Below are 13,359 nucleotides of genomic sequence, written 5' to 3' on the forward strand. Positions count from 1 at the left end.
AGGTTGACAAATATAAGAAGATTACCAAAGTCATGGTGCTTGGATCTATGAGTAAGTGTCTCTGGTTAAATCATGCTTGATTTTATTTGGATATTTCCTGCAAGTGTGATACATATAATTTAGTCTAGTTTTTGACAAATTCAGTAAGAATCCTGCCACACTTATCTCAGAAAATGTGCCCCACTATATTATGTCTATTGTAGGGTCTGAGAGGAAGTTCATAACATTGATGAATTTTCATTAATCTCCAGACACTGCACTAGTGGTAACACATCATATTTGTTTTTCCTGGAATGTTCTTTTAACCATTATTGCCTTTTTAAAAATAAAAACAAAAAAAAACCCTGTGTTCTTGGTTTGGTCAAGCGACCCAGATGTATTGTTGGATTGGCGGTCAAAAAGCCAGTTCAGAAAATTACTCCCCTAACAACAAGCCATAGCTATGATTGGCCAGAGTTATCCCTTTGGCAAATCATAGTCGTGGCTAGTTGCCAGGGGAGTCTATCTGGATGTTTGGCTGCCAATCCATCAATGGGGCACATTTACTAAGAATATGGGAAACTGCACTAAAAGTGCTCTGCCTGTGTATAATGCTTCGTGCAACAACTAAGAATGTGCACCAATAATCATGACTCTGTTGCTTCCCTCCACTGGCCCAACAGAGTTCACCAACTTTTTTGTGGTGCACCTTTTACATAGGGCGTGCAACATGCTTTGCATGTTAAATCTGCACATGGTCCGACTGAGCAACCAAAACACCCCCTAATTTGTGTCGCAAGCTGGGAAGTGCAGCTGCAGCAGAAAACGGTTGCGTGCAACACATTTGTGGGGCAAACACTCCTTAAATACCTGTGCAAGCAGTTTACACCTAATAGAAAATGCAAAGTCCTTCAGAAACTGGCCCAAAGCCCTAAGTAAATGTGCCCCAACAAGTCTGGGTCGTGCAGCCGAACCCCAAACACAGTTTTTTTTCCTATCCGTGAGTACAGGAGGAAAAGCTGATTTATAAACACTGCTAAGATCAAAAAGAAAGGGACAGTAGTGTGAACTTATTCTCAATTAGATACAAGTATCCCTGAATAAGGGTCTAGGTAGTCAAGAACATAGAACTCTCATCTATCCTGGGTAGAAGCACAACACCCAAACTATAATGTTTCCGTGTAAATATATGGTAGTCACAAAAACCTAAGATTACCCGTGTCGATTAATTTCCCACTATTAAAATAACACACAGCTCTGAATCCTCTACATAAACAAAGTTAAATGATAACTTCAGTCAGTATTATGTCAAAACTACGAAGGGCTTAGAAGCCTCCTGTGTACCGTCTGAATTCTATGTATGGACAGTATGCAGTAGGCAGGAGCAGGTGCTGGAGAGTTCTGGAATTCTTAATGAAATGCTATGTTTAAGGATGGGACTCTGTAATAGATCTAACAAATACCTAGATATTATAGTGTATTTTAGGACATGAGTAAGTTTTACCAAAAACAACAAATATCCGTAGATTCACTTCAAAGCAGATGTTTCGGTTCTCCGCACATGTGTTTTAGTAAAAACTTGTGTACCCTGTGAAATAACTCTGGGTTATGCTTTTATAGAACCCTGCATTGTGCCACACTCTTACTGACAACTAAGTTTTACCATGTCCTTTAGTAAAAGGATTGTCAAAAGCTGATTTGTAGCTTTCATAGCATTTACCACAGAAGTAACACCTAGTTATCAACTAGGACAAAGAACCTGCACATTGCAGAATCATAAAAAACAAAGATGGTCCTAAATTGTAATTTTCATGGAGAATATAATAACAATAAATGCTATTCATAAATGTCACAAAAGAGACTAGATGTTCTTTTCTGGGATCCTTCTCTATGAGGAGTTAAAATATGTGAAAATATACGGCCTATTGTATCTCCTACCCAAAAAAAAGGCTGCAGGCGCAGGCACTTTGTAAATACATGTGTGAGGAGTTTGCACATTCTTTCTAGTGCCATGTTAGACAGAAAAATGGTGCAAATGCTTTAATAACGTGGAACACTGTGCTCATGCATAATGCACCTGCTGTTTTAGCGGCTTGTTTACAGCCGCCATATATACGAACATATGAATGGAGCCTTATACAAAAGGCATAATTATGAAATCATATGTAATAACTTTAAGAGTGACTGGAGATTTGCTGTTGTATATCCTACACTTCATACTCTATCCCAGTGGTGGCAAACCTATAGCACGGGTGCCATAGGTGGAACTCAGAGACATCTCTGTGGGCACCCAGGCCATAAGCAGAGAGGACTCCAGGTATCTTCCTACTATCCCACACAGCCCAGGACTTGCTGTGCACAGAGCTATTTTAAAGTGACAGTGCTACTTGGGACTACTGGAGGAATGGGAAGGTGTGGACAGATCTGGATTATCATTGTAGCTCCTGCTCCGGCCCTGACAATTCTTCCTGTTTAGGGGATCCTGGAGGGAAGCTACAATGATCATCCAAATTTCTCCTATTTTCTGCTTTATTGGTGTCCTCAGGGTGCTAATATGAATGAAAGCTTTGACAGAGCTTGGAGCATAAATCACAAATTAAATTTCTGTGTTGGCACTTTGCGATAATTTTGTGGGTCTTAGTTGTAGTTTGGGCACTCAGTCTCTAAAAGGTTCCCCATCACTGCTCTATCCTATACTCACATATTCTGGATATATAGACTGCTGTTCCCTTTATCTATTTTTGAATAATTCCCTCCAAACATTAGAATTATCCTATAATATCAATAAAAATTTAAATATATATTTATATATTTTTAATTTACATTCCATTCAGTCTTTGCAACATACATCCTGTTGTGTTAATTGCATGCTCTCACTTCTTATTGTAGGAATTTTATGTATACAGGCGGTCCCCTACTTAAGGACACCCGACTTACAGACAACCCATAGTTACAGACGGACCCCTCTGCCCACTGTGACCTCTGGTGAAGCTCTCTGGATGCTTTACTATAGTCCCAGACTGCAATGATCAGCTGTAAGATGTCTGTAATGAAGCTTTATTGATAATTCTTGGTCCAATTACACCAAAAATTTTGAAACTCCAATTGTCACTGGGGCAAAAGAAAAAAAATTGTCTAGAACTTCCATTATAAAATATACAGTTTCGACTTACATACAAATTCAACTTAAGAACAAACCTCCAGACCCTATCTTGTATGTAACCCGGGGACTGCCTGTACTGTTTTAGGGAATTCCAGCATGGCCCTATCATACAGGTGTAAATAGATTCACCACATGCCTGAAATATTGATGGAGTGGTGTAAATAGCATATTCCAGGCCAACAATTACATTTGTCACCTATGAAACTTGTCTAATCTTTTATACCCCAGCTGCGAAGAAGAGAAATGTGCTGTTTAAGAATTTGCCAGTTCTAATATTCCAAGCATTTTTTCAAGTGTTTCTAAATATATCAATCTAATATTGAAAACCGTCATTTTACAATGTCATCAGCTTTGACTGTGTCAGGAAAGACCAATATTTCACAGAAAATATCAAAATCATATCAATCCACATAAGATGAATGTAGGCAGATTATGGTGATTTTGAGCAAAAGAGTAAATATATATATATATATATATATATATATATATATATACATATATATATAAGTCCTGATTTTTCCATTTAAGCTTATATACATTATTTTTGGTAAAATAAAAGTCCGGCAACTTAAATGAACAGTGGTCAATGGCTTAACTGCTTTCTATTGGTTGATAAAGGTTAGAGGTCACCACCAGCCTCACCAATGTCCCAAACAGATACGTGACAAGGCAGGAGATAACTTTTAGATTAAATTCTTCTTAAATTTTATGGGATACTTAGATAGAGACCTGTGAGCCAGTTCAATACCTAATGACTAATCTCTCCACTCTCTATGAAGTGGATGACACATACCCTTCAAATATATATATTTGATTGTGTAGTACATTCTGGGTTCATGGTATAAAGGATTACATCCAGGCTGAGACTTGCTAGTATTCAGCACCATGTGATGGGAATATATCTGCACCATGAGACAGTAAACGGCTATTGAGAACATAAAACATATTCATGCAATGTATGTAAAAACATGTATGGTCCACTTGTTTTGAAACAATAAATATTCATGATACCAGATGACGTTGGTTATTATTACCATTGTCAATCCTGTATGAACACATTACCCTTTTTCCCACCACAGCTCACTATGGCCACAAAGGCCTGAAGCTGTGAAATGGGAATGCAGCAAAAACACGGTACCCCTCCAAGAAGGCATGAAAATATCAAAACCTTGTGCATTTCAGTAGTCTATACATGGTGTATGTATCTTCACTTAGACAATGGGACAGATAGACTGACACGCTTAAACTGTGCAAATTTTATCAAATTGTCAAGAGCTGAATGATAAAACTTGCACAGTTTAAGGCTGTCTAGTCTAGTCTAGAAAAATGTCATAAAACGTAACTAAAAAACTGTCTAAAACCCATGTCACGCAAGGCATTTGAGACTATTTTTTGGCACAAATTATGACAAAATTCTGTCGTAAACATATTGATGTCTTAACTATCTTAACTTCTATTGAATGTTTGAATTAACTTTAGCCTGAAACTGAACCTACATTATGAAACATGTGTCTCCATTGCTGTGAATATTTTCACCATGGCATCCTCTTCAGACCAAAAATGCACAAAGTGGAAAGAGATGAGTAACCAACCTTGGCGAAATATCGCATCCTTGCTGCATAAAGGCACCAAGGGAAAACCAGAGACTATTAAATATCCCAAACTCATTAGATGATTCGTTACTTTGCGTTTCTCTTCCGTCTTCAAACTCCTCAGTATGCCATTCATATGGGCTAAATCTGCTCACCAGGAATAAAACTACACTGACCCCAATATAAGCAAATACTATGCACATCCAGATCTCATAGGCTAAAGGATCAAGAAAAGAAAACACTCCTGGCTTTGACTTCTGAGGCTTCTTGATCATAATTGATATTCCCAAACTCATGAATGGTTTAGAGAAGTCAATCACTTCTTCTCTCACCAGTGTTATAGTTAATGGAGCAATTGCAATATCAGCTTTCTGTAAAACAAAAATGGAGACAATCTGATTAGTAAGTATAAGAACCAATGAAAAACAATTCATATGTGCACATTTTATATCTTTGATTGTAACATTTTGCTGGCGCTTCCCTAGATGTAAGTTCATTCTCTAATAACGTAGGTTGTATATTTTTACCAGCATAGCACAGACTCGATTAAAAGTATACCATGTATATTAACATACAAGGATGTGTTCACAGCCATTAACGGCCAATTATATGTCAAAAATATCTCATGTGGATGTGCACATGAAAGTTATGTCAAATAAAGAGCAAAGCAATACTTATCTTTTCCTACAGGTGGTAAAGGTAACTTTAACCCCTTAAGGACCAGGCCCTTTTTCGTTTTTGCGTTTTTATTTTTCACTCCCCACCTTCAAAAATCTATAACTTTTTTATTTTTTCGTGTACAGAGCTATGTGATGGCTTATTTTCTGCGTAACAAATTGCACTTCGTAGTGATGGTATTAAATATTCCATGCCGTGTACTGGGAAGCGGGAAAAAAATTCTAAATGCAGTGAAAATGATGAAAAAACACATTTGCGCCATTTCTTGTGGGCTTGGTTTTTACAGCTTACACTGTGCGCCCCAAATGACAGGTCTATTTCATTCATTAGGTCAATATGATCACGGGGATACCAAATTTGTATAGGTTTTATAATGTTTTCATACATTTACAAAAATTAAAACCTCCTGTACAGAAAAAAAATTCTTCATTTTGCCGTGTTCTTGCGCTAATAACTTTTTCATACTTCGGTGTATGGAGCTGTGAGTGGTGTCATTTTTTGCGACTTCTGATGACGTTTTCAATGATTCTATTTTAAGGACTGTGCGACCTTTTGATCACTTTTTATAGAATTTTTTCTATTTTTCAAAATGGCAAAAAAATGCCATTTGCGACTTCAGGCGCTATTTTCCGCTACGGGGTTAAACGCAGTGAAAAACGGTTATTATATTTTGATAGATCGGGCATTTTCGGACGCGGCGATACCTAATGTGTTTATGATTTTTACGGTTTATTTATATTTATATCAGTTCTAGGGAAAGGGGGGTGATTTGAATTTTTATGTTTTTTTAATATAATTTTTTTTTTTTTACTTTTTTTTATTTATTTTTTTCACTATTTTTCAGACTCCCTAGGGTACTTTAACCCTAGGTTGTCTGATTGATCCTACCATATACTGCCATACTACAGTATGGCAGTATATGGGGATTTTGCATACCATCTATTACAATGTGCAGATCGCACATTGTAATAGATGGCCTAAAACATGATAGCCTCGGATCATTGTGTGATCCGAGGCTGTCATGGCAACGGATCGCTGCTCTCCGGTGACGTCACGGGGAGTGACGATCGGAGCCAAGATGGCGGCGCCCACGCGCCGCCGGCTCTTTAATGCCGCCGGCAGCTTTGCCGGCGGCGATCAAAGGGTTAACACCCGCGATCGGTGCAAGCACCGATCGCGGGTGTTAGCGACGGGCATTTGCTTCATTATGAAGCAAATGCCCGGTGAGTATGAAGAGGGCTCAGCCCGTGAGCCCTCTTCATACTCCCCCATGCGCAGTAAGACGTAAGGGTACGTCTTATTGCGCTATGGGGTTAAAGTCCAAAAACAAAACGTCAAATGGACTTAACATTAACATGAGTTCCTTCCATCGCAAGGTAATACCATTAAATGCTCATGATTATGTAGGAATCGTTTGATTGTTTAAGTCTCCCTTGTGGCTCATTAGGAAGCACATTTGTCTTATAGCATTGGGTTTGTAACTTCAAATCTTACCAAGGGAGAAATCAGAATTAAGTTTTCCCCATGGTTTTGTTGGTTTCCTTCAGGTACTCTGGTTATTAATTCAGCCCAAAAAATATTTTATGTGATATAACAGCATAGGAAAAAGTAACAGATAATAAGTATAGGGATTATAGATGATTTGATTTGTAGATTCAAAATGAAAAAATGTATAAAAAATGTATAAAACAAATTAGGAGCTTTTCATCAGTTTGGACCAAAAGTGATTCGGACACAAACCAAACCTTTTGAAAAATTTTACAAAGCTTCTACAAATTGAATCTTTGATCGTTGACTAATCTCTACATATACTGTATTTCCAGCAGGCATAGTGTAAAAGCCCTTTCGTCACATCCATGGTTGCCCTGCGATTCTCCATCTTAAGGGGACCCTAGAGCACAGCTACAATGATTAACCAAACTTCTCCCCCTTCTGTCAATGGTATTGATGACCTCAGGATAACAATTTGACTGAAACCTGTGACAGAGCTTTGACTAATAAGTCACTGCTTAAATTGCCAAGTTGGCAGTTTGTGATAAATAAGTGAGTTTTGGATGAAGTATGGGCACTCAGTCTCCAATAGGTTCATCATCACTGCTGTATACTGTGTCATAACAGCGACTCTGTGTGTGTGAAAAAAATATTAAACTTTTACATTTTTAGTTTTGAACGCTTAAAAATAAAAAGGAATAAATATTCTGTAGCACTTACCCCATAGACTAATTCACCGACCATGCCATTCCATATTTTTGTTTCAGCGTCTCTTGCGCCATACTTTCCATCACCAACTATTGTCAATTTGTACTTAAATCCACAATGTCTGGCAATTTCTGTAGCCAAATCAACACAATATCCTTCATAACGATCATTTCCTTCAAACTGATCTGCATTTTTCTTAAACATTACATATGGGGCTTCCTAAAAAACGAAAGCCATTATACACAACTGAATCATAGCACATGAATACATTATTCCAGAATGAGCACTGGTTGATACCTTTAATCTAATTTTATTGTTTCAGAACCCAAACCTAGTTTGGAACAAAAGAATTACCAAATGGTCACCAAATCTTGGTGACTTAAGTGTATGTTTATTCGACTTCAGTGCAGGAGTAGATCCTGCTTTGGGAATGGCAACTAAATTCTTGTTGGAAACACTGCCTATCCCACCTAGATATTAGAACAAAATTAGTGGTCAGGCAGTTCTACTGAGATGAGAAGCAAGAGAAATATAGGTTTGTAAAAACTTTCTTTTACTCGCAACATGCAGGGATAGGAACTACTATAAGAACAGGCAGCAGCTTAACCAGAAGTGGAGGGGCTTATTTATGTTGTCGTGCACTCCCAAAGATGTTGGTATCATTAATGGTTAATATATTGTGATTGATGTATTTAAAAAGTGTAAAGACTGCAATAGAAGCTACAGTATCTATGTATACTGTCTATATATGAACAGTGTATTTGTTGCTACCATGTATGTGGGATATCTTGGCACATGCCACATATCTGTATGTATGTGGGGACACTGTGTAAGACAAAATGGAACCTGCACTGAAAACAGTACCATATATTACCACTATTAGTTGATGACCTTACACAATTTTATAACTGTTACTATAGAGAATTAAACATCACACACATCAATGGTAAAGTACATATATACATATTAGTGTAAATATTGCAGTGGGTACTGATCTCAGACCCACTACTACAGCAAACTTAAAAGGGTTGTCCAACAGTTCTAAAAATTTACTGCACTGCGACAGGTGATAGGTGGGCGTGTTAGGCCCCCCAGAAGTTGTTGGAGTGGAGCTTCCGGGCCACTGTAAACGACTGACCGTGGTGTGGGACACTGGGAGCTCTGGAGCAGGTAAGTACAGCTTTATTTTTTTAAAATCACTCCCCCAACTGTTATACATTTTTATAACATTCAGACAACCACTTTAATACATACATTTAAAAATAGAGGGTAAGATTCATTATGGCTTTCTTTCCAGTCTTCTGAAACCACATGAATCACCCTCTACCTGCCGGTTTTGTCCATTCTCCGACCCACACACAGGGTGCAGGGCAGATGGAGCACTTGAATGCAAGGCCTGTAGAATATAATAGAAAACTCTGCCAGTTTGGATATGGTCTAGAGCAGTGGTTCTCAACCTTTCTAATGCTGTGACCCTGCTGTGGTTCCTCATGCTGTGGTGACCCCAAACCATGCAACTCGCAGTAAAAACACAGTAAAATTGCATCTCCGATGGCTTTAGGCGACCCCCGGTTTTGGTCGTTCGACCCCCGCTGGGGTCCCGACCCACAGGTTGAGAACCACTGGTCTAGAGGATGAAACTGGAGGAGTTTTGTGCCTATATTTACTTAAGCCTCTTAGTGAATGTGATCACAGAACTGCGAATGGGGGGAATTTTAAGACTAGATTAGAATTTTAATGATTTTCGCTCAGAATGTCTGCAAAAATTCAAGGTATAGTCTTATCCATATCATACCTGTAAGTCTAGGTTATCATCCCGTTTTTTTGCATATGCTGAGCATATATACCAGGAAAGCTCCAATGTACACACTGTGGTAGATTTATCATTAGGCAGCTCCTTGGTACAGTTCTATTGTCTCTGTCTTTGTTCTCCGATGCTCATCACATTAATTAAAGAGGCTTTGGCCCTTTAATAACTGATCTTATGCTCTCTAAGTGCCTGGGATTTTTCTTTCAAAAAGGCACAGAAATGGCACAAAATCCACCAAAAGTCGCAGCACATTTTTCCGACTTTTATATGCCAAAAATGCCCAGCAAAACCAAGCATAAATCTCCCCCATACTGACAGAAACACCCTTTTTGCCGCTACCTGCACAATAAATGTTGTTTACTGTGGAAAATGCAGGATGGAAAGATGCAGAAGCTGTGTCTTCCCATCCTGCTCCCTCATTCTGAGCAATGTATAGACTCAGCGGAAGCCATTTGAGGCAGTGGAGACTGCTGCCAATGGTCACTCCTCATATCACTTTCGGGGTGGAACAGGAAAACATATCCCACTTATGCACATACAGTCCTAGCTGTCTCCTGTAAGAATACATCAGTAATTTGATGTATCCTTTTAACAGATTTGAAAAATGAGGTGTGTGAAGCCTAAATAACTGCTATAGGAAACAGAATATAAAAACAACTATATGACCCTTATCAATTTATACTAACCAATATAATATCATTTCTCTCAGGTACTCTTGCAGTGTATGGTTGTTTTAGCAAGTTACATCCATATTGATAATCCCAATTGACTACAAAAATAATTGTTTTGCAGTGGAGCCTAAATATCACTGTCACGGATACATTTTAATTAGCAAATACTGTGACTCATTCTGGAAATATCATCATTTTCCCTGAAGATATGTATGCCATTTACAATATTGTAGTCATTTCTAAATGGATCAGCAACACACATGTTCATGATTGTGCTATCCAGTAAAGTAAAAATTATAAATTAATATTAAATAAAAGGATTGTGCTTGAAAATGTATATTTTAGTTTGAAAAAGGACAGACTGAGAATTATAAAGTACATACATTACACAGTGATAACTCGGCCTAAATAATATTGTCGCTTCTATAATAACATTTACAGAGATTTGCTGGTAATAGTTTTATAAAATGCTTATATACTATATCGGTGCCCAGGCTTTGAAGAATAATATTCTAGGGAAAATGGTTTCTATACTTCAAAAGCTCTTTAAGTCCCTTGAGAATAAATTACTTGTACTCTTGTCTGAGAGATATTGATACTATATGCCTAAAAATAGCTATTTGGGCAAATTCAATCTATAATGTGTACAGATTTGAGGTGTTAGGGGAGAAAAGTAAAGGAGAGATGGATGGCATTCCTATTCGTGTAATCATTTTATTCCACAAGGAATACAGAGAACAGATTAAGTAACCATAGGCTACAGATTATGGCATAAAACTGCTAGAACATACACTTTGGATGATGTAAAACTGGAAATATGATTGTTATGTGGTCTACTAAGAATTGCTGGAATAATATTTTTAGGTTACAAGCCACCTCAAATAAGGGCCATGAGAAAATGAGGGCACAAGTTTACAAAAAAATAAAATTGGAAAGTGGCGTTATAAAAATAGCACACACTCTATACTCATCTCACTCTGGTTTGGGGTGGTGCCACCCGTAACCTCTGACCTCCATTTCTACCTCTTTAAGGACCATCAGTATATTAGGGAATATGGACTCTAGATTAAAGATTTCTCCACTTTTAACTTCTGTATTGACTTATCATGGCAAACAGCATGGGGGGCAATTGATTATACACATTTTTGGGGCAGAATATATTGTGACTTTTGTGTCTCGCTCATTGCATTTCTGAAAAAGAAATGTAGGGAACTAAAGTGAGAATCTTTTAGCCTGACAAAGTTGTTATTAAAAGTTACATTAAAATCGATGCCGGTCCATGGTTTCCATGCGGATGCACATGACCCCCATGATGCGGTACCCTATTAATAATTCGGGGATACTATACACCAGCAGGAAAATTATTATGATAAAGTGTCGGCCTAAATAAATTGGCCCCACTGCATACAATTGAGGCAACCCCTATGGTTGTGCTGCAAGCTCTAACTAGACCGAGCAAAATTACAGATTTTCCTTCTTACTGCACATAAAAAGGTGAAATAGTACATTTTATGACATTTGAAGATGGACAAGATAAAAATAACCAGAATATTTCCCTTGAGCAATACTTACCAAAATAGTTGTGACAATAACAGTCTTGTTTTCCAGACCCATGGAGTCATTTGCAGATAATACATCAGTAACAGTTACCACCATTTTGTCAATTTCACTCCAGTAGCCAATCTGATGGATTAAAATGGTAAACAGTACGTAAAATTGTATAGGCTGACAAGTAAAACATTTATCACACTACAGTGAATATAGCAATATGAATAAAGCAAAGACAGAATGAGCTAAGCATAAGTACGCTGCTATTCATTTACCAAATGTGCCTTTAAATCAATTAATAAAGGGTTTTAAAGAAAAATGTAATATTTTAGAGGTAACATATAGCTGCTAAAATAAGGAAAAGAAAGGTTAACATTGTACTAAATATTATTTTACCTTTCGTGGTCCATTGCTCTTAAGTTCCATGATGTTAATTGTATAATTCACTCTTTTACCATTTTGATCAAATTTTATATTTCCAGTCAAACCATCCACCTGGACCTATTATATAATTAAGGAGAAAGTTTTACTTTTCAAACTTTGTCATTGGATGAGGTATGTATATTGCTTTAGTTTTACATATAACCCCTTCCCACCAATACTCTTTTTGCATTTTTTGCATTTCTAGTACTCTAGTTTCTAGAGTACTTCCTATTGGTGGTATTTAATTTTCCATGCCATGTGCTGAAGTATCATTTTTTGCAGCATGTGACTCACATTAATACCATTTGTGGGACTGTACAACCTTTTGATCGTTTTTATTTAAATTAGCAATTTTGAACATTTAGGCGCTATTTTCCCTTACAGGGTTCACTGCCGAGAATAACCATAATTATATAATATAAATTCCGCCTGCAATCCTCAACCTAGCATAGAACTGGTGATGGGTACAATTTGTTCAAGAAGAGTCTTATTCCAACCCTCCATTCTTCCATTCGTCACACGGACGGTTAGGATGAGATCACAGGTCATGAAGAAACCATATTAGTAGTGCTAATATTACTAATCTGTAATAAAGTAGTACCAGATATATAAGTTAATTCCATAAAGGTCCAAGTCACCACATTAGGCTTTCTCTTGCTTCCCCTTAGCCAATCCAACACAATTTCTGATTTAGAAAATACCTGTTTGAGTGCTCTCTCGATTTCAACTCCATGGCCCCACGGTACAGCAGGGTTTGCTAAACAGTCACCAGCATTTCCTCTCCTAGAGAGTTCAACTCTCTGTTTCCGTAAATTACGGAAGGCCTCAGTCATCACTTGGACAGCATCAAAAGTCAAAGCAGAAGTATACTAAAAAACACAGTGTGAAGGAATGCATAAATAGTAATAACATGATATATAATATATAATAAAGATGTAATATTTAAAGACATATAACCATGCTTATGTAGGGAAGACATTCGTCTATAATAAAAAAGTTTTCAAAGCTGACTAGTGTGACCCTATAAACTACTGAAATGTCAAGGTGGCACATAGAAGGACCTTCAAGACCAAACAAAATTTACTAATTTTCATGTTTCCAAACACATTTCGGTACACATATGATTTCATTAATTTTTTTAGTTTTAACATTTTGACATAGTGTAGGACTAAACTACAACAATTCTTTATACTTATGTAGTAATGGTTATAAATATACGGAATATGTGAGGTTTTATGGTTAGATGTTGGCTGATTTTATTTTTATATAAAACATATTTTCAGACAGTTTACAGTC

The 13,359-nt window shown here is 37.2% G+C and overlaps 1 protein-coding gene across 6 annotated transcripts in view; it reads right to left on the reverse strand.

Moving 5' to 3' along the window:
* The window catches only part of GRIA2 (glutamate ionotropic receptor AMPA type subunit 2), a 125,766-nt gene that overhangs the window by 37,895 nt on the left and 74,512 nt on the right, over positions 1–13,359 (reverse strand). For all 6 annotated transcript variants that reach the window (XR_011849353.1, XM_072120674.1, XM_072120682.1 and 3 more), the window contains exons 7-11: positions 12,765–12,932; positions 12,037–12,141; positions 11,665–11,775; positions 7,624–7,830; positions 4,735–5,105 (exon numbers count right to left, since the gene is read on the reverse strand). Coding sequence is in view for 5 of the 6 variants with exons in the window: in XM_072120674.1 (XP_071976775.1) it covers positions 4,735–5,105; positions 7,624–7,830; positions 11,665–11,775; positions 12,037–12,141; positions 12,765–12,932 (962 nt within the window). In the remaining variant the exon portion in view is untranslated. The remainder of the gene's footprint in view (positions 1–4,734; positions 5,106–7,623; positions 7,831–11,664; positions 11,776–12,036; positions 12,142–12,764; positions 12,933–13,359) is intronic.

Source organism: Engystomops pustulosus, chromosome 1, assembly GCF_040894005.1.
Source record: "Engystomops pustulosus chromosome 1, aEngPut4.maternal, whole genome shotgun sequence".
Taxonomy (NCBI): Eukaryota; Metazoa; Chordata; class Amphibia; order Anura; family Leptodactylidae; genus Engystomops; species Engystomops pustulosus.